This window comes from Aspergillus sclerotioniger (assembly GCF_003184525.1).
Source record: "Aspergillus sclerotioniger CBS 115572 chromosome Unknown BO94scaffold_21, whole genome shotgun sequence".
In the NCBI taxonomy this organism is placed as follows: domain Eukaryota; kingdom Fungi; phylum Ascomycota; class Eurotiomycetes; order Eurotiales; family Aspergillaceae; genus Aspergillus; species Aspergillus sclerotioniger.
Window position 1 is genome coordinate 388678 of NW_020291011.1, and position 19890 is coordinate 408567.

At 50.3% G+C, this 19890-nt stretch overlaps 9 protein-coding genes across 9 annotated transcripts; 3 read left to right on the plus strand and 6 right to left on the minus strand.

The window, feature by feature from the left end:
- Positions 1–316: 316 nt before the first annotated feature.
- Positions 317–2376, minus strand: BO94DRAFT_602254 (Ser/Thr protein phosphatase family protein; the record flags this gene model as incomplete). Its single annotated transcript, XM_025616417.1, has 2 exons — positions 317–1995; positions 2061–2376. 2 exons carry the CDS (start codon positions 2374–2376, stop codon positions 317–319), a joined length of 1995 nt encoding a protein of 664 aa, XP_025465457.1.
- A 1424-nt stretch (positions 2377–3800) lies between these two features.
- On the minus strand, positions 3801–4972 carry BO94DRAFT_602257 (D-mandelate dehydrogenase-like dehydrogenase; the record flags this gene model as incomplete). Its single annotated transcript, XM_025616418.1, has 3 exons — positions 3801–4585; positions 4642–4717; positions 4784–4972. The coding sequence occupies 3 exons, from the start codon at positions 4970–4972 to the stop codon at positions 3852–3854; spliced, it is 999 nt and encodes a 332-aa protein (XP_025465458.1). The 3' UTR covers positions 3801–3851.
- Positions 4973–5602: 630 nt separating this feature from the next.
- On the plus strand, positions 5603–7188 carry BO94DRAFT_602259 (general substrate transporter; the record flags this gene model as incomplete). Its single annotated transcript, XM_025616419.1, has 1 exon — positions 5603–7188. The coding sequence occupies one exon, from the start codon at positions 5603–5605 to the stop codon at positions 7148–7150; it is 1548 nt and encodes a 515-aa protein (XP_025465459.1). The 3' UTR covers positions 7151–7188.
- A 415-nt stretch (positions 7189–7603) lies between these two features.
- BO94DRAFT_602261 (isocitrate/isopropylmalate dehydrogenase family protein) lies at positions 7604–8818 on the minus strand (the record flags this gene model as incomplete). The annotated part of the gene is made up of 3 exons (XM_025616420.1): positions 7604–8445; positions 8510–8699; positions 8756–8818. The coding sequence occupies 3 exons, from the start codon at positions 8816–8818 to the stop codon at positions 7604–7606; spliced, it is 1095 nt and encodes a 364-aa protein (XP_025465460.1).
- A 909-nt stretch (positions 8819–9727) lies between these two features.
- On the plus strand, positions 9728–10937 carry BO94DRAFT_587604 (malate dehydrogenase; the record flags this gene model as incomplete). Its single annotated transcript, XM_025615840.1, has 5 exons — positions 9728–9796; positions 9853–10051; positions 10116–10126; positions 10187–10532; positions 10585–10937. The coding sequence occupies 5 exons, from the start codon at positions 9728–9730 to the stop codon at positions 10935–10937; spliced, it is 978 nt and encodes a 325-aa protein (XP_025465461.1).
- Positions 10938–11383: 446 nt separating this feature from the next.
- Positions 11384–13094, minus strand: BO94DRAFT_558265 (carboxylesterase; the record flags this gene model as incomplete). The annotated part of the gene is made up of 3 exons (XM_025613995.1): positions 11384–12418; positions 12466–12810; positions 12870–13094. 3 exons carry the CDS (start codon positions 13092–13094, stop codon positions 11384–11386), a joined length of 1605 nt encoding a protein of 534 aa, XP_025465462.1.
- Positions 13095–14549: 1455 nt separating this feature from the next.
- On the minus strand, positions 14550–15612 carry BO94DRAFT_587606 (uncharacterized protein; the record flags this gene model as incomplete). Its single annotated transcript, XM_025615841.1, has 3 exons — positions 14550–14793; positions 14841–15507; positions 15552–15612. The coding sequence occupies 3 exons, from the start codon at positions 15610–15612 to the stop codon at positions 14550–14552; spliced, it is 972 nt and encodes a 323-aa protein (XP_025465463.1).
- Positions 15613–16972: 1360 nt separating this feature from the next.
- Positions 16973–18105, minus strand: BO94DRAFT_537031 (zinc-binding alcohol dehydrogenase family protein). The gene has a single exon (XM_025612177.1). It carries the CDS (start codon positions 18081–18083, stop codon positions 17013–17015), a length of 1071 nt encoding a protein of 356 aa, XP_025465464.1. The 5' UTR covers positions 18084–18105; the 3' UTR covers positions 16973–17012.
- Positions 18106–18579: 474 nt separating this feature from the next.
- Positions 18580–19707, plus strand: BO94DRAFT_576766 (NAD(P)-binding protein; the record flags this gene model as incomplete). Its single annotated transcript, XM_025615154.1, has 1 exon — positions 18580–19707. One exon carries the CDS (start codon positions 18580–18582, stop codon positions 19705–19707), a length of 1128 nt encoding a protein of 375 aa, XP_025465465.1.
- Positions 19708–19890: the final 183 nt, after the last annotated feature.

Sequence of the window (19890 nt, forward strand, 5' to 3'; positions counted from 1 at the left end):
TTGTGTGATAGTATTAGATTGTAGGTGGATTTGGTGGGTATACATATGTGAGGAGGAAATACTGGGGTGTGAGCGTTACGTTGGGTTGGTGAAGAGGAAAAGGAGGGTATGGATGCATAAGTTAGTTTGTGATATATCATATCCTAGCCGCAAAATGTGAGATATAAGTCAAGTCGAGCCCAATACTGATTCAAGTATACAGCAAGAACTTTTCATTGCACCTTACGTGCTAACATCAGACACATGCATCTGTGCGTAGCTTTGCACACAGCAGTAAAGATCAACGCGCATCCGGAAAATCCACCTCTCCCATCCATCATCGCCCGATACCGCACTCGGTAGAGTTATCATTCCACGCAATCTGGGCATATTTCTGCAGAAAGTCTCTTGTTGTGAACGAGGGATCCATGTAATCATCAACATCAGACTTATCATATCCCGCATCCTTGATGATGTCTAAACCAAGGATGGTAGTTTCGCGATCACTAACAAACACCAGGTTGACCGTGTCTGGCGGGGTCTTGCCGATATTGAACTCGGCTTGAATAGTATTCGGGAGACACTGGTACTCAATCTGTGACGAGTGCTGCGTGTCGTCCCCGCAATCAGGACTGTCCACGGCTTTAGTGCAGTTCCCGAAGTCATCTACCGTCACGTGGCCGGGGTTAAGTTTGCTCGGTTCAGGGTCCATGAGTGGCTGCTGATTGAAAGGCTCACTGTACGGGTCGGGGAAAGATGAAGGGCGCTTGTATATGCAACTGTCCTTGGGTGGGCACGGGTCCTTTTCGTTCAACTTGGTGAGGAGTTGACTAGCGATGCTGTACTTGACATTGGGGATGAACCGGAATGAATCTGGGTATGGGCTAACGGTGTATGCATCGCCGACGGAGAATGGACCCTTGAATAGATCATACCGAATCCCGCCAGTGCCCATTAGGATCAGCCTGGGGGAGTCTTCCGGAATGTTCTCCCTGTCAGATATCACCGTTGCATTTAAAGCCGCTTTGACCATGGTGTAGATGTTGCTCGGACAGTCGAAGTTTTCTGCCCAGATGTAATATGACTGGGGAGCGCAGCCAAGCACCGTTGTCAGGTTCAGGTAGTTTCGAACATTAGTGATATCATCAGTCGTTTTCCGTCCGAGAGGGGTGTCGAGTTGATCAAGGACAGTCCAGTCGTTTCCTCCTATGGAATGATACGCAAAGGTCTTGCGGTTGAAGTCGAGGTAGCGACGGTCGAGGTGAACGATTTTCGTCGAGTCAGCCTCTCTGCTGGTGGCACTGGGTGGAGAACATGTCCTGGTGGGCATATCAACTCCGCTGATCGTCTTCGATCCATTCCAGGTGTCTGATGCCACGTCACCAAGGGCAAGCCATCCCACTGTGTCTGCGTAGCGTCCCGATTCCAGACCTGATGATGCACCGTCGTAACATTTGAATTTCCGGGCGTGTGTGTGGCCGCCCAAGATCTGGACGGGAATATCCGGTTTGTTCTGCCGCAACCAGTCCTTCATGCAGATCATAGGATTTTCTGTCGCATTGTATTTTGTGGGCTTGGCAAATTGGCAGGGCTCATCGACATCCGCGTGTCCAAGAAGGACATAGAGATCCGCCTCTTTGCTGATTGCCTCTTTAAACCAGGGTTTATTCCAAACCGTGGAGGCATTTTGAACAGTAATGAAGTCCGGGCGATGGAAGTCTTGAACTGTCATCCCGAATGCCAGCACTCGGAGGCCGTGTTTGGTTGTGAAGTAGCGGTATCTGTGTCCGACGGAGATGTTCTTACCATCAAGAACCACGTCGACATTGGTGGTAATATAGCGGTCGCCATAAATACTTGCAATGTCTTTTTGTACTTGCTTGGTGGTCTCATTGATGTAGAGGTCGTTGTTACCAATCGTGAGTAGGTCGTACTCCACATTCCTGAACAACTTATTCGATACTTGCCCTCCAGGGTCTGTAATATCGCTGAGCCCGTTGCCGTTCACAAGGTCCCCTTGTCAACTAATTAGCTACCAGCCGAAGTGCTCCGGATATATTATAGAGGAATAAGGAATATACCAGTGTCCACGACCAGAAGATCAACGTTGTATTGATCAGCCTTGTCACGCATGCGTTCCACAAAAGAGACAAAGTCTCCCCAGTCGGCACCGTAATCAACCTCATTTAGATGTCCTTCAAGGAATCCGTGTGAATCAGTGGTATGGATGAAGTTTATCTCGCCCCATGGCAGAGGTCTCCAAGGCCAATTTGTAGCATTGTGTCCATCGGGTTGCTGCAGAGCTCGCATGGGAGATCTCTCTAACTCGCGGCCTGCGCCCTGGGCCAGGGCTGGAATGGCAGTTGCTGCCGCGCAGAGAAGCAAAGAGATGCCCATAGTGACCTTTCAGTGCTGCTATATCACACAGATCTTATTAAGCCGGCGGGGGGACAGGGCTCGATATAAGAGAACTGACTCGGGTGCCATTGCAGTTCCGATTGTTCTTCCGTCCGGAGACTCCAACTCCGTCTGCGCTTTTAAGTGTGGTCGGATGCGGAATGCCCCACTGAAGAGTGAATGAGACATGTCATACCAAACTGTAGTATTGCCGCTATCGGATGCTATTCGATGGGCAAGGCCAGTGATTGGTCAACCGCCGTGGTGCGAGACTCAGCTATCCGAAGATCAAGGGTCTTGCATCATGACACACGACCTTCCATGGTGTCAGTCACAATGGGTTCGTATGGGTGATAATAGGCAATATCTTCAGAGGCAGCATGGCAGTGCGTTGTTCAGCTTCATTGTCATGGACAAGGAATGAGTATGGTAGTTATATGGCATTTGGAATGCGTCGAATGGCTTCAGAATAATTTGCATGCCACAGGCTGTACCGTGATTGACATTGAGTACATTCCTCCATGCAAAAGGAGAGCTGAAAAAGCGACATTGATCATGTCCCGTCAGCATGTAGTAATCTCCCGCGGAACCGCAAACGGGTGGAACCCAACCCTTGGTTGCTGCTACCTGACGCAGGAAGTACCACGGAAATGTCAAATTTGGTGGATCCTGTTATCCGTCCGCAGAGGCTGACTGCAGAGATGCCGTTTTCTTTTAGCAATGTGATCCACTGTCACTTCAAATCATGACGAAGCAGTAGCGAACTCAATTGGACCCTCAGTTAACGCTGCTGTGGTTGGTGTTCAGCTAAGCATTGAACGCCACAACATGCTGCAACGAAGCAAAAGGGAAAGATCTTCAGCATACCGCAATGTCTGTCACACCGGAAGTGTGGAATGTGTCACATGCGGAAAACATTTCCGGATCCGAATGGTGGTGGTTTCAACGTCACAAGGCCCAGAAGATACGTTGAGAGGACCATGAACCTGTTAGGTGATGCAATTATGAGAGAGAGACGACCACCACCTGATGAACATAAAAAAGAGCTGTAAAGTCATCTTCATTGAAATGGACATCCAATCTGCTTGTACGTAAAGCAGAAGTAACGAATATATATATTCTGTCGATATACTTTGACAAGAGTAACCGCTGACATGAAATCACGTTAAATGTGCAGTCAACCAAGTTGCTTAGTTTAGACCCAGCTCGTTAGCTGTATTGGATGCTGTAGACATGGTTAGCGAGTACTTTCAAAACTTGACTCGGCTCTAGCTAGGATCCATCCCCAGAACCCAAGATCAGTATCAATCTAAGAAATATCAGATCCTCATCTCAAATCGAATGCAGGAAAACCACGAAGACCGAGCACCTTATGCTGAAAAAACCATGATAATACTCTTACACAAGCATAACAAAGCTGTATTCTATTTGCAAAATATATGACAGAAGAGACAAGGCAGCTGGTCATATCCCCCCTAACAAAGCCCTCTATGCTCCGGAACCGGCGACAACAAAGCCTCCCCAACAATAGCCCTTCTCACATTCTCCATAGCCCAAGCCTCCATCTTCGCCAGCGTCTCCGTAGTATGCGTACCCACGTGAGGAACCATCAGAGCACGAGGCTGTTTCAGCAACTTCTCATTAATCTCCGGCTCCCGCTCATAAACATCCAACCCAACCGCACCAATATGACCCCTCTCCAAAGCATCCGCCATAGCAGCTTCATTAATAATCGCCCCACGCGCCGTATTGATAATAACCACACCCGGCTTCATCCTAGCAATCTCCGCAGCATCGATCAGATACTTCGTGTTGGCATTCAACGGCACATTCACGCTGATGATATCACTCTCCTCAATGAGCTTGTCAAACGACACATACTCTGCTCCGGCAGCTTGCTCTGCCGACAAGGGATTGCGGTTATGATAGACAGTCTTCAAGCCGAACGGGTCACAGCGGGCCTTTATGGCACGCCCGATGCGACCCATTCCGAGGATCCCGAGGGTTTTGCCCTGGGGGTCATGGCCGAAGTCGACTCCGGCTTTAAACTTGCCTGCGCGAAGGGCAGACATGGCGGGGTTCAGTTGGCGCAATGCTCCCAGGAGAAGAAAGATGGCGAGATCTGCCGTAGCGTCGGTGACGGGATCAGGAGCATTGGTTACGATGATGCCCTTGTCGTCGCAGGCTTTGGTGTCAATGGGATCGTAGCCTTTCAAGGATCAGTCAAGATTAGTCAAGATTGGATAGATTTAGGAATAGGCATACCGGCGCCATTGTGGCAGATGTATTTGCATGTAGGCGGCAATCTGTCAATGAGTTCCTTGTCGAATTTACCTGCGACCTGGAGGTGCGTTAACAGTGCTCATACAGTACCAAACTTCATCTCAAGGGCATCGATAAGACTCACTGCACCACTAGCGGAAGTTCGATAAATGGCGAAAATGTTCTTGTACTTGTCTTGGAGATCCCGGAAGAACTCGTCCCGGGTCTTACTGGTCACCACCTCTGTATGGGCGACTTCCTGCAGCTTCGTATAGAAGCTACCTGCATGTCTGACAGGGTTGAAGAACAGAACGAATGGCTTAAGGGATGTCATTGTGATAGAGAGGGATAAATCTCGTACTACTGTCATATTCCAATTTCCCAGGAACTTAGACGGTATTTAATGATCGATTCTAACCCGGACCCACTTCCATGGATGGTTTGGTGCAGTGTTGGAAATCAAGGTGGCTTGTGGATGAGGGTTGACGGGCGGCAATTGTTGGCGGGAGAACCTGCGGCTAAACATGATACCGCGCCCGCTGTGCCCTAACCATGGAAATCAGCAGTACTGGGAAACGTTTAACCGAAGAATGTCAGGCCGATATATGGGGTACGTAGCTTGGTCCTGCTGACTTGATCCCCCGCAAAGGTGCCTTGACGCAACATCCATGCCAGAGTCTGGGGAGGAAAGTGGAGCCATAATGCTTGTCAACTGATATTATGGGGAAGATCACAACCCCCTGCTATTCCTGCGGTCAGACCGCTATGTCTTCCCTTTTAAATCCTGGGGCTGCTGTCTACCCCTTTCATTTCACAGACACTGTCTCAAGTTTCAAATATGTCAAGTCTTGGACGGTATTGCTTTTGACTTGTGGCCTTATCCTTCTTGTATCATCCTAAATCCTCTCATCCACCAAGTCCTTCAGGAGACCCCTTGCCAACCATTTCCAGACATCCAGCAGACATGGGCCTATTCAGTCTCACTGGCACAGGGCTCGCTCGAACCCGTGTCTGCCTTATAGTGGTCCCTTCGTTCTTATTGTTCGGCTACAACCAGTCCAACATGGGTGGCGTTCTCAACTATCCCTCCTTCATTCGCCATTTCCCCGAGATAAATACCAGTACCACGACCGGGAACGTCCAAGCCACGAACGCAAAGACCCAAGGCACCGTTGTCGCCATATACACCATCGGATGTCTCATTGGCTCCCTGGGCATCACACAGGTCGGCAACCGACTCGGTCGTCGAAAGTCCCTTATAATCGCGGCTGTCATCGCAGCCATTGGTCAAATCATCCAGAGTTCGTCGTTCAGTCTCGGTCAGCTCGTCGTCGGCCGTGTTATCTCCGGCATTGGCAATGGTGGAGTGAACGCGGTGGTGCCGGTGTGGCAGAGCGAATGCACTGCGCCGAAGAGCCGTGGGAAGAATGTTGTTATCATCGGCATCTTCATTGCTTCTGGGGTTGCTGCCGCGGGGTGGGTCAATGTTGGCTTCTCGTTTATAAATACCAGTGAGGTAGCCTGGCGGTTCCCTCTAGCTGTGCCGGTTGTGTTCACTCTCATGATCATGAGTTTTACACCATTCTTTCCCGAATCTCCCCGCTGGCTGATCAGTAAAGGCCGCCTGGCCGAAGCCCACGAGGTGATGCGAAAACTATCTCGAGATGACACCAACGAGGAAGTGATCCGAGCGGAAATCAACAACATCTCTAGCCTTCTTCAACAAACCTCCCAGTCGGAACGTGGCTTTATTGATCTGCTCAAACCCGGCCCCCAGCGTCTACTCTACCGCATGTGCCTTGCTATCGGCATCAACTTCTGCGCCCAAATGACCGGTGCCAATGTCATCTCCTACTACGGGTCCACAATCTTCAAGGAATCTCTTGGTCTAGGGGAGAAGAAAGCCGCATTACTTAATGCCGGCGTCTTGACATGGAAAATCGTCGCCGCTACCTCAGCCTACCTCACTGTGGACCGCTACGGCCGTAAGCCCCTGTTCATCAGCGCCGGCCTAGGCATGGGCTTATCCATGGCCGGGCTGGCTGGTAGTGTCTGGGCCATTGACCACCGCGACACGTTTGGTGCTTCAGTGGCGGCGACCTTTTTTCTCTTTTCCTTTATGGCTTTCTTCCCCCTGGGATTTCTGGGAGCCAATTTCCTTTACAGCGCAGAGATTGCGCCGCAGGATCTGCGCATACATCTGGCTGCTATCGGGACCGCGACTCATTGGTTGTTTAATTTTGTTATTGCGGAGATTTCTCCAATCGCGTTGGTCACCATCCGGTGGAAGTATTATATCGTTTATGCGGTTGTCGGGGTTGGTGTTGCTGTGTTGGTGTACTTTCTGTTTCCTGAGACGAATTGTAGGTCTCTGGAGGAAATGGATGAGTTGTTCTCGGATCCGGATCATTGGTGGCAAGTCCCTGGTTATGCTCGTGGATTGAGGATGGGGAGTGGGGAGACTGATAACTCGCCAGCAAAGACATCTGTGGTACATGTTGAGAAGGTTTAGGGGGTTGGTACATGTTGATATTGGGGGAATGAGCACAGTACTTACTAGAACACTTCATGTGGGTATTGCTAGCAACAGTCAGCCTGACTGTTTATATATTTATTTCTCCCCACCCGGAATCTGCTCTCCTCCTCAAAGTTATGGCACCGCATGAAGTAGAAACCAAACTTACTTAACTTCACAACAAAAACTTGTGGTGAAGCCATATTGGCATCAACGGCATTGCTATTCCCTCCCAGCTTTACCTCTGCTCTGTATATCACTGCTTCTCATACATCCGTTTGCTGTGCTACAATTTCTCTTATTTCATATTCCTTTCCCTTTCGTATATATGTTAAGCGTTGTGATACGATCAACCTGGGTACAGATAAATATGTCATCAGAGGCATCCATAATATGATTCCCCAACCTGCCACTATTCTCCCCCATCATTATCCTACCAAACAAATCTATCTAAGCACTCCCCGCAATCTTTCTAATCTGAGCAATAACCGCCTCAGCAACCTCAACAGTACTCGCCTTTCCACCGAGATCCGGGGTACAGATTCCCAGACTACAAGTCTGCTCCGTAGCCTGCAGCAAGATATCCGCTGCCGTCTTCTCTCCCAACCACAGCAACATCTCCGAAGCCGACCACAGCGTCGCCACCGGATTCGCAATCCCCTTTCCAGTGATATCAAACGCGCTTCCATGAACCGGCTCAAAAAGGGAAGGATTCTTGCGAGTCGGGTCCAAGTTACTAGACGGCGCGATCCCAATCGACCCACCCAGCGCAGCCGCCAAATCAGATATAATATCCATATGCAAGTTGGTCCCCACAATTGTATCCAGGGACTTGGGGTTATTGACCATCCGAACAGTCATCGCATCCACGAGAACCTTATCCCACTTAACATCGGGATACTCCTTCGAAACCTCCAAAGCGACCTCATCCCACAACACCATCCCATTGCGCATCGCATTGCTCTTCGTAACCACGGTAAGCAACTTCCGCGGCCGACTCCGCGCAACATCAAACGCAAACCGCATGATACGCTCCACCCCCACACGGGTGAATATCGACAGCTCCGTGGCGGCCTCCCACGGCTGGCCCCGATGAGTCCGTCCCCCTTGTCCACAGTACTCTCCCTCGCTGTTTTCGCGGACCAACACCCAGTCAATATCCCCGTCTTTGACGCCGGATAGAGGCGAAGGTACATTAGGGAAGTTCTTCACGGGACGGACATTGGCCCAGAGTTGCATGGGGCCGCGAATAGCCAGGAGGAGTTGCCATAGTGAGATGTGATCGGGGACATCTGCAGAAAAGGCCATTTCTCAGTATAAAGTCCAGGGTTGTCTATGAATACGGAAATAACGGACCAGGTGCACCGACGGCGCCGAACAGTCCGGCATCGAATTTCCTCAAGATGTCCAGACCATCCTCGGGCATGTATCGGCCGGTTTTCTTGTACCGTGCTGTGCCCCAGTCGAGCTCGGTGAATTCGAGCTCGAAGGTGTTGAGAATGCCTTGCATCGCCTTGAGGACGTGGATCGTGGCGTTGACGACCTCCTGGATGGAGTTAGGATTCCATGCTGTAGTGGAGAGTGCGAATTAGGTTGACTTACCGGGCCGATGCCATCTGCGCCAATGCTGGCTATCTTGTACTTCTGGACTCCGTTGCTGGCCATTGTGCTTTGTTTGATGCTTCCTCGGTATGCAGCAAGGAAGTAGATGTCTATGTGAAATTTTATACTTTCGAGAGTTGAATAGATGGCTTATGATCTAAATCACGTGGGTGATGTTGGCATCGGTTGAAAGTATAGGGCGTGTAAACTTGATGGTACTGGGTCTTGAAGAATGATTTGCCGCAATTGGCCACTCGGGAGTCGGTACAATGATGTGCCAGAATCCAGACAACTGTGGCGCATTTACCGAAGAATGTGAATTAGGGTTGGTGACTCGGGATATGTCATACTGCATATTCGACACCTTCTTGAATATTGTTATGACTGACTACTGTAGCCTTGAATTCCTTGTTTTTTCACGGTCCATGGAGCATTCATGACACCGGTATCCAGACCTTCTTCCAGCACCAACTATCTATATCTGGGGAGCGATTTCTATCGTAGAATAGTCCTGGCGTACCTTCGATAGAATGGAACGCTGTTAATACAAAGATTCACATTCATGTCTTCTCCCCGCAAGACACTAATCACCTTTTTCTCTAGGATGATTTACCCCTCATTCCAAACCTATGACTCAATCCGTCAAGTTACACCAATCTTGGCGATGCCAACTCCGACGTCATTGACATACTTTCTCCCGGGCATCAATCACCCGCGGGACATCATTCAGGCGATCCCCCACCCGAGACCGAGCAAACCCACAATATTGTGGCTGAACTTTGCGCCGCATCACCACACGAAACCTTATTCCAGGAGGGTGGCTCAATTGATCCATGAGTAATAGGCCGAACACCAAGAGACTCAAAAGCCTTAAGAAGCTCCAGACCATACCGAAGTACAGACATCTAATCCTCTCTCACTGTATACCACACAGCAAACTTCATCTTACTACTCCAAGAATACCCATCCAAAATGGTCAAGATCACCCTCGTCGGAGCCGCTGGCCAAATCGGGACTCCGCTCAGTCTTCTTTGCAAGACGGTCAGTATTCCCTTCCGGATCCAAAGCCATACACTATACTGAATCTCTGCGGAAAGAGCGACCTGTTCGATGAAATCTCCCTGTACGATCTCGTGCACGTCCCTGGCATCGCCACAGACCTCATGCACATTGACACCCGGGCAAACGTCACGGGCTACCTCGCTGAAGACTCCGGGCTTAAGAAAGCTCTTACCGGCGCTGATATCGTTGTCGTTACGGCTGGTATTGCTAGAAAGCCGGGGATGACTCGAGATGGTAAGTAGAGTAGATGCATCCTCATGTAACGCCTAAGATAGCTAAATTAACTGACTGTGTTTAGATCTATTCAAGGTAACTAAATATCCCACTACACCCACCCCACAACCAAAACACCTAACTAAAAGTAATCAGACCAACGCCAGCATCATCCGCGACATCTTCACCTCAGTCGCAGCCACCTGCCCATCCGCAACATGCTGTGTGGTGACGAACCCCGTCAACAGCACTCTCCCCATCGCAGCCGAGGCCTTGAAAAAGGCCGGTGTGTTTAACCCTACCCGTCTATTCGGCGTCACCACCCTAGACGTTGTCCGGGCTTCGACCTTCGTCGCACACGCCCTGGGCAACGGGGCCAGCCCTAAGGACTTCAAGGTCCCTGTGGTGGGCGGCCACAGCGGAGCTACTATCCTCCCACTGTATAGTCAGGCCGAGCCACCGGTGAATTTGAGTGGGGAGGTTTTGGCGGGGGTTATTAATCGTATGTATCCATCCTCTGGTTTAAGTATAGGGATACTGAACTGGTATGACAGGAGTGCAATTCGGTGGCGACGAAATCGTCAAGAGCAAGCAGGGCGCTGGGAGTGCGACCACCTGCATGGCGTATGCGGGGTTCCGGTTCGTGCAGGGTCTCGTTAAGGCGCGGAATGGGGAGAGTGTGACGGAGGAGGCGTATGTTTATTTGCCTGGGATTGTGGGGGGGAGGGAGATTGCGGATCAGCTGGGGGTGGATTATTTTGCTGTTAAGGTGGAGTTTGGGAGGGAGGGTGCGAATAGGGCGCTTCCTATTGGGGAGATCTCGGGGAATGAGACGAAGCTTCTGGGCGTGGCAGTTGAGGAGTTGAAGAAGAATATTGCTACGGCGGTGGAGTTTATGGCCTTGTGAGGTGTAGGATTTAGATTATAAATATTGCAAGGTATATGCACCCAGTGAGAAAGTGGGGATCAATACTAGGTCTATGTGTTAATCTGTTAGCAAGGAATTTTTGTTATCGTACACTTGAGATTTCAGGAAAAACACACGATTTACTGGCCATTGGGTGGTTTGGCGGCCTCTCTTTGTGATAGACTGTATTCTTTAGAGTGATCCCATATTCCTCCGCCAAGTCGCAAGCCACCATCATATATGTTTAGCATTCAGGTCACATAGGGTACCGTGAAACTGTCATGTTCATACTAAGATGGCTAGTTGCTATCTTGGGTATAAGAATTATACGATTGATTGCTTGTGTGGCCTCAACGTGCCTTGAGTGATAGGAGCTCAAACCAAGACCGAGGTCTATAGACGTGTAGACTCGGGACTGAGGCACACCGCTTGTCATCATGACCAGACTAGACTTCCATCTCCAGCGCCAGGTCCTTCCACATGAAACACCGATCTGTCTGAAGCTGCGGTATTGCTTCCATTCCAGTAGCATTTGTCTGAATCTTGAGCCGTCTGGCCGAGCCCGGCCTCCACGAATCCCAGTAGGGTGCGTTGCTGTTTCTGCGGGGATTAGGGTCCATCGCCTTCACGAAACTAATCCAATAGTTCATCACTGTGGTGACTACATTTGGATTGATGCCGCTGTAACTCGCGATCTCGCTATCACCGGCGAAGCCCACACCAAACATGGCACTGAGCTCGAAGATATGAGGTACGCCTAGGCCTTCTTCGATCAGCTCTGGGGATCGGACGTTGTATCTGTAGCTCCAGACCCTGCTGGGTAGGGAGCCGTTGGCCATCGCAGCTGCGATATGATTACCAGGACATGTAAAGGCGGCATCGCCATACGCAGCAGACGCGGACGGGAAATAGGCAGCATGATCAGGCACCGGACGCATACGAGGACACGCATTATGAATGGTGACCATGCTGGGAGATGACAGGCCTAGGTAGTTGGCGCTGAGAAATCGCGACATATCCGATGCGTTGGCAGCGTTGTAGGCAAAGGTCGATCCCTCGTTTGTATCATCACCCACGAGTAGTGGAACTTTGAACATCTCGCCGCGATCAAAGAGTGTTGACAACTGGTCTCGTACTATTGTGCCATCAATGACAGGCAGAAAATACCACAGCGGTGGTGGGTCCTGGGCAGCTCCGGGAAATGAATCTACCACATTGCCTTTCTTCAATGTTGTTAGGTTCATGGATCGAAGACATGCTAATGCAGAAGCTGCACCAGAGCAACCCACGCGATCCACCAATCGCGCGTACTGGAATTCCATCTCTGCGACTGTGCGCAGCGTGGGCCAGAACGGCGACTCGAGAATTGCAGCAGCGAAGAGTCCGTCGTCACGGGCTCCATATGCTGTCATATGATGGGCTACGGATCCTGCACCTGCTGAATCGCCATGGACGATAACATGGTCTGAATCCCCGCCAAACTATAGCAGGTCAGAGCGTGTGCATGGCAGGTTCAGCCTTGACCCACCTTGCTTATATGTTGCTGCACCCAGGATTGAGCCTGTCGCTGGTCCAACAATCCCACATTCAGATTTCCATCCTGCCGCACCTCTTCGCTGGCTAGGAACCCCAAGGCTCCGACGCGGTAGTTGAAGTTGACAAAGACGAGATCGTAACCCGATTGCTGAACAACTTTCGTACCGTTGAAGTTGGCATTAGAATTGGACGCGTAGCCGCCACCTTGAATATGCACCCAGACCGGTAACTTGGAGTGGGGGCTTGCGTGGGATAATGTGAACACGTTGATGAACAGACAGTCTTCTCCCACGAGTGGGCTGATCTCCTCTCCAACGCCAATGCACGTTGGTCCAAACTAAACCATAGCTTAACATCAACACCCATTGCGAGGGCAATGGGAAGGGAATTGCTTACCTCGAAGGCATCCTGGATGGATGATGTTTTGACCGGCTCTTCCGGTGCCCGAAATCTTTTTTCACCAAGGGGAGGTGCTGCATATCGCATACCAAGATACTCATCAGCCCCAACAGGTAGTCGCACCCCCCGGTAGCGAGAATAACCCAGATCGACCCATGGAGACCCGTTCACGCAGGAAGCGTAGTACCCCAGGAAAATTGCCAGATGGAATGTCCAACTCATCAGATGCTGTGGAGTGTGCAATCATTGTCTTCTATTATTGTGTCAGTCGCTGGCCCCCCCTGCTTTAAAGCCTTCCGATAGCAACATTCTTGCCAAGCCGGGCTGCAAACAACTGTCTCAGGCCTACCTTGGGACGATGTGGGTGATCATGGCTCCTTGGTTCGGTACGAGCCGCCCACTCAAGGGGTCTGTGGCACCCCTTTCACAGTGATGGTTATGGAATAAACGTTTCCGGGACCGGAGATGGTATCGTAGTCATTGATTCAGACGAGCCCGGTAGAGGATCGCCCCACGGATCTCTTTCCTAGCAGAAGCTTCCCACAAACCCACTGCTAAAGGGCTACCGAAGATATCTCACTTGCCGGGCTTAACCTTATTAATACCCCTAAGCCTTGAAGACAGGGTGTACTTAGTCCCTTATTCAAGATCAAGCCTCCCTTTGTTGAGCACGATTCGTATCTGTCCAACCCGGGTAAGTATCAGGGCTATCACTGTCACAGGATTCACCCCTTGCATGGGGTTCTGTTATGCCCTTCCATCGCCAGTGCTCTTAGCAACAGTCTGTGCTGCTAGGCATTTTCGAGAACCAATCTACGATCCATATGGCCCAATGACAGCATTTCGATCGATATAGACATATTTGTCATCAAGGATGAGAAGAGAGGTAGCAAGCAGCCCAAGATCTCAATAGGGCAGAGTGGACTTCGGTCCCAAGGCTTCATCCCGACATTGATGTGAAACAATCTGTTTAATGAGTATTGTTTGCTCTTTAACATTAGCACCTGACAAGCACAATGCGACACATTCACATAAAGCTTCAAATCGAGGTCCGAAGGCAGCATAACTCCGAAGGGGACGACCAATAATGGCTTGCGGCTCAGATGAAGGAGAGGTGCGATGTTCAAAGAGTGCAAAAAAGAAACAAAAGAAGCACAAAAGAGAGCATAAAAGGCATAAAAACATACAACAGAAGGGATTCGCTGGTGGTCACCCACCCAACTACTAACCTCCCGGCGTGTGGCTTAAGTACGGCTGAGCGGACGGGAAGCCCTGTTTTCCACACCCTGTGGTCGTATGTACTATTTCTCTCTTTGGGAGGCATGATATTGCTGCTGCACCATGCACAAAGCGGTTTCAACATCTTGTCATGTGAAAGCTGCTGGTTTTTCTGCTATATCAATGAAATTGCTGATTTCTTCAATCAATGTAAACTTGTGGATTCACAACTAAGAGATTTCTTGACTAATGGTGATGCATATTTTGAAGCTATCTTTGTCCGAAAACTAACCGCGCTCTCATCTCCTACTTCTGCTTGTCGCACACCCAATCCCCTTGGACCCGAACCGGGAACCAGCAAAGAAGCAAGCTCTGGCAATAAAAAAAGAAAATTTGTTTTTCTAACAAAAGGGACGTCTGCCACACCGAAGAACCCGATAACATTTGGAAAGAAAATCCTCATTTCCCCCCACCGAATCCGAAATTCTCCTTCTTGGGTGCAGTGGAGCACGGACTAGGTTGCAGGAGACCATTCAGATTGAGAGGTGGGCTGGAATTTTCGGCGATCAAAGCATAACCTTCCAACCCGTGCAACTTTGCATAGACCGACAGAGCCGAGCGCATAATCAAGCACATTGACTGGGTTCGATAGACTCTCTCGATGGTCAAGCCGGTAGAACGCGGGAGATTGCGCACCCATGCGCTCAGCTACCTCAGTTCATCCGTCGTCAGGTCTTGCGAGACACTCACGCTAAACAATGCTGTGTAGTCGGGGGAATACTGGCGGGGTCAATGTTTCCTGGTCCGTTAAGGGGCAAAAGGACAGAAGCAACTCCGACCAGCAAACTATGAGTAGGACGGATGGTGTCCCCACGCGACTTCAAACTTTGAAAGACGTCGGTGAATTCAACATGACGGTGACCACTCCGCCTTCGGCGAGTAATTTCCGCTGCGATTTTGGCAGTCAAGGTATTGTTGGGGGCCAATCCTGTCAAGGGCGTTCGTGTACTCGTGGCAGCTATCACCTCCACCACCCTACGTGGGAGGGTGGGAGCCCGAGTGGCCCCGTGGCCATAACAACAGTCGAGAATTAACAAAACATCGAGACGGTCGGAGTCCGAAATGACCGCGTCGTTGATATAATTGAGCAGACAAGTATCCGCATTCAGGAGTTTCTTCGCCCAACTAGTCTCAGCCCAGGTGAGACTTCCCCCCTTCATCATGCCATGGCCGGCATAGTGAAGTATGATTAGATTATGTTCGCTGTCCGACTTGGCGACGGAATTTTCGATAAAGTCTAGGAGGGCTTGTTGGAAGGTTCGTCCGGGGCTCGAGTCCAGGTGCAGAATGATGTGCTCGCTGGCAGGTGCAACATTTAATTCTTGCAGCATCCTCTGGAAGTTCAAGGCGTCCTCAGCTGCTTCCGTGTCATCAAGCTCCCATCGGACAGTAAGCGAGTACACGTGGGTGTAGTCGCGGCCGCCAACGTGTGCCGGAAGTCCTCGACCGTGAGCGGTGCCATTTTCTATGGATTTCCAGATGTTCGAAAACAGGTTCCAGAGCCTTGGGTGGATTAGGAAGGTTACCGACACGTCAAGATGGTGTCAGAAGATCAGCATGTGTCGGTGGATGTGGTAGTGCTCCCTCAGTGTTTGCGTTTAGAAGTGATGGTGGGAATGTGCTTAGGAAAGAGGCGTGGGTCCAAGACTCAGCGATAATGGTTAGAAAGAAAGAGAGGGGAGGTGCTATTGGTGGGGAGGGTAGTTGGGGAGGAGGGAAAGAAGAGTTGAAGAATGGCAGGAAATCTAGAGAAAGATAGTCATGAATATTAGATATAAACTGTGAATATAGTGACAATAGTGATGTTAATGTGACCTAAGGAGTGACTCACAGTCTGTGACATCATGCCATGTTGTTGATACAGCCACATCAGTCAGGCTACATTCTTAATAATATATCGCGTACAGGGCATCGTATAGGACCTTATCCAAGACTGTAAGTTATACAACGCTTCACACAGGGCTTTATCCAATATTCCATATATGGCCTTATATAGAACTTCATCCAGGGCTGCATACAGTGCTTCACACAAGACTTTATACAGAGAACTATGTAGAGACTTAGAGCTTTCATCAGAGCCTTAAATAAGGCCTCGAGTAGGACTTTTAATTACTGGAAAGTAAGTACCCGAATTATTCTTAATACCTCAACTACAAACTAGGTCATGGCCTGTGGACAGCCGAAGGCCGTGGTGAAGCTCCTTCGTAAGTATTGAGTAAGGTATCTTTAGAAGAATGTGATTAAGGATTTCTGTATGGTTAAAGAAGTCTAGCGCTACTGAAGAATTCTATTAAGCGTCTTCTAAAGGATCTAACCAAGCACTCGCAAAGTCCTTTATTAAGTATATATAAACAACTCCCTCCAGAGCACCTAACCAGGCGTTTTTTAAGGGTCCAAACAAGTGCCTTTGAACGGTTCAATCAAGGGCTTTCAAAGAGCTCTGCCAAACACCCTGAAATGCGAGACTTGATCCAGATCTACAGTCCGACTATATATGTTCTAAGAATATTCTAGCTAGTTACTTCTTCACCCCCCTCCCCTTCTGAAGGATGAAGCAGTAGATATTAACATTGTATGTCATATCAGATGATAAATGTCACGTTCTTACCAGTACGCTAGAATGATATACCGCTAGCCATACGGAGAACAGACGGAATGAAGACCGTATCTTAACAATAAATAACCAAAATATACCTGTTATTCCATGATCAATGCTCTTCACAGTGTCTTGACCAGCCAGAGCTACGGGCTTTTCTACCATATCGATCATCATGGAGTATGACTTGGTAGTACTGATCATATATATTTACTCCACTACTATACAAACATTATATACCAGAAAGTATTCCCATCAACAAACACCTAAGCATCGTTAGGACGGAAGACAACCTTCTCTCCTGACACACCGTCCTTGTTCGTCTTCAACGCCTCCTCGACAGCACCAATACCACCCTGGATCAAGCGCACCCGGTTCGGCACAAACAAACCCTTGGCGATCCATCCATACCCACCACCAATAGCCTTAGCAAACGGCTCACTCAAATGCCTCAAAGCGGGAGAACTTCCCAGTCCCAGAATCTGCTTAATCTCGACCTTGGGCTCCTTCGACTGACCCAGCTGCGCGGCCTCCTGATCGACAAACTGCACGGTCACAACCCGGTTGGCCGCACCCTTGCTCGCCTGTCCAATCTCAACGCCAAGCTTCTGCGTCTCCTTGACCGAAATCGAATCATATACATAACTCAACGGCAAATCGCCAGCAGCAGCCACAAACTCTTCGGCTGTGGCAGTCTTCCGATCAAGCACCACATGCGCGCCAAGGCTCTTCAAGAACTCGTGATGCGCGGCACTGGCATTCGTGATAATGCGGTCAAAGCCGGACAACCGCGCAAATTGGATCGCGTACTGTCCTACACTCGACGAACCGCCAATAATGGCAATGGCTTTGCCCTTACCAGCCTCGGTGCCGTTCTCTGCCCACGGTGCCGGGGCAATTGCGTGGCCGGTCTGATCATAGAAACCAGTCACCACTGCGATAGAAGCCAGGCTAATTCCAGCGGCCTGGTCGTCGGAGATGTTGGCGGGGGTCTTGGAGACGAGTTCAGCAGGCATGATGCAGTATTGCTGGAAAGTCGAGGCGGGGTAGTTTCCAATGATACCTTGGAAGAAGACCCGGTCGCCGACGGCATGGGTGGACACATTTGACCCCGTGGCGACAATCTCACCGGCAGCGTCGGAGCCCAGCACGGCGGGATATTCCTTCAGGAAAACATTATAGTCGCGAATCTTCCAGTCCACGGGGTTGACGGCCGTGGCAGTGATCTTGATGGCGACTTGGTTGGATTCCAACGCGGGGAGACAGCGGTCCGCGATGGTATGTTGGGCATGGGGTTCAGGGACCACGGCGGCCTTAAATGTGGTAGGGAGACTCATTGTGTATGTCTTGGTATCTGGGTGATTGGTTGATCGAGGAATTGAGTGCTGACAGGGGTCTGCAGGATTTAAGTGTAGTGGTTTGATATGGCTCCACAGTTGATTTGTCATGAGGTCATCGCGCTTAGCAATCTGGAGCATAAATGACGTTGTACCGAGGTTCATTGCATTAACGTATTTCCGGTTGATGTTTGACTGTTTGATCAGTTCGTCCGGGTGGATCTGTCTGAGTGTGTTCGGCCATACAATTGACCAATCAGCTTTTGGAACGGCACCGTCAATTCGGCAATCCTTCCGGGCCTTGGCGTTCCCAGGCTGCCAATCAGAGCCTGGAACGGCACCGTCGATTGCACCCCACGTGGCACTGGAACGGCACTGTCAGTTTACTATACTCCTCCTGCTACATCTCAGCCCATCCCAAACACATATAAACACCAAGATGACACCTCCCTCCCTCCCATCATCTCACTCCCATCCATCCGCCTGAACAATCAAAATGACCTTCTACAACTCTTACCCCGGCTTCCTCTACCGGCAATTCCTAGTCTGCCCCCCCAAAGCCCCATCCAGCACCTCCCTCGACAACAAAACCGGAATCATCACCGGCTCCAACACCGGTCTAGGCTACCAAGCCTCCGTTCAACTCTTACACCTCGGTCTCTCCCACCTAATCCTCGCCGTCCGAAACATCCCCAAAGGCGAAGCCGCCCGGAAATCCCTCCTCGCCTCACTCCCCCCCACAACTAAACCCCCCACCATCGAGATCTGGGAACTAGACATGGCGAACTACCCCAGCATAATCTCCTTCATTTCCCGCGTCAAATCCTCCACCCTCACCTTCGACTTCATCCTCCTCAACGCCGGCATCGCCAACTTCACCTACACCCTCAACCCATCAACCTCCCACGAATCCACCATCCAGATAAACTGGCTCAGCACAGCCCTACTAACCCTCCTCCTCCTCCCCATCCTCGACACCCAAGCAACAAACAACCCCCACTCCCCCCGCCCAGTCCTCTCAATAGTAAGCAGCGAAACAGCCGCATGGGCTAAATTCACCGAAGCCGAGATATCAACCACATCCCAAACCACCCTCCTCTCAGCCCTAGACAATGACTCCAACTTCGATATGGGAGATAGATACTACACGTCCAAACTACTCTACCAGCTCTTCTTCGTCGAGTTGTATACCAACCATCGATCCGCCGCGCAGCGATCAACGGGGGCGATTCTTAACCTCGTTAACCCTGGGTTCTGCTACGGGTCGGAGTTACATCGTTCGGCTGGGGGAGTGTTTGGGAGGGTGCTTGCTGGTGTGAAACGGGTGGTGGGGAGGTCGACGGCGATGGGGGCGAGGACGCTGGTTCATGCGGTTGTGTTGGCGGGGGAGGAGTCGGATGGGAGGTATTTGAGTGATTGTAGATTGGGGCCGTTTGCGGGGTTGGTGGGGAGTGAGAGGGGACGGGTGGTGCGGGGGAGGGTGTGGGAGGAGACGGTGGGGGAGGTGAGGGGGTGGTGCGTGTGGATGTGGATGGGTTGGTTGGGGGGATTTGAGGTTTGCGTGGGTTGTGGGTTTTATTCTTCTATTTTCTGTTTTGATCGCTATTGTTGGTGGAAGGCTTGAGGTTGGAATATTTATTTGTTGAGTTTTGATGTTGTTTATCGAACTTAGGCCCTGGCTTTGGTTGTTGTGTCGGGTTATATATATTTCCTGTAAGCAACCGGAAGATCGTGGATTATATCCTGACCGAATGAAATAGAAACAGAGAAAAAAGGAACAAGACATATACTGTAGTCATGCACAGTC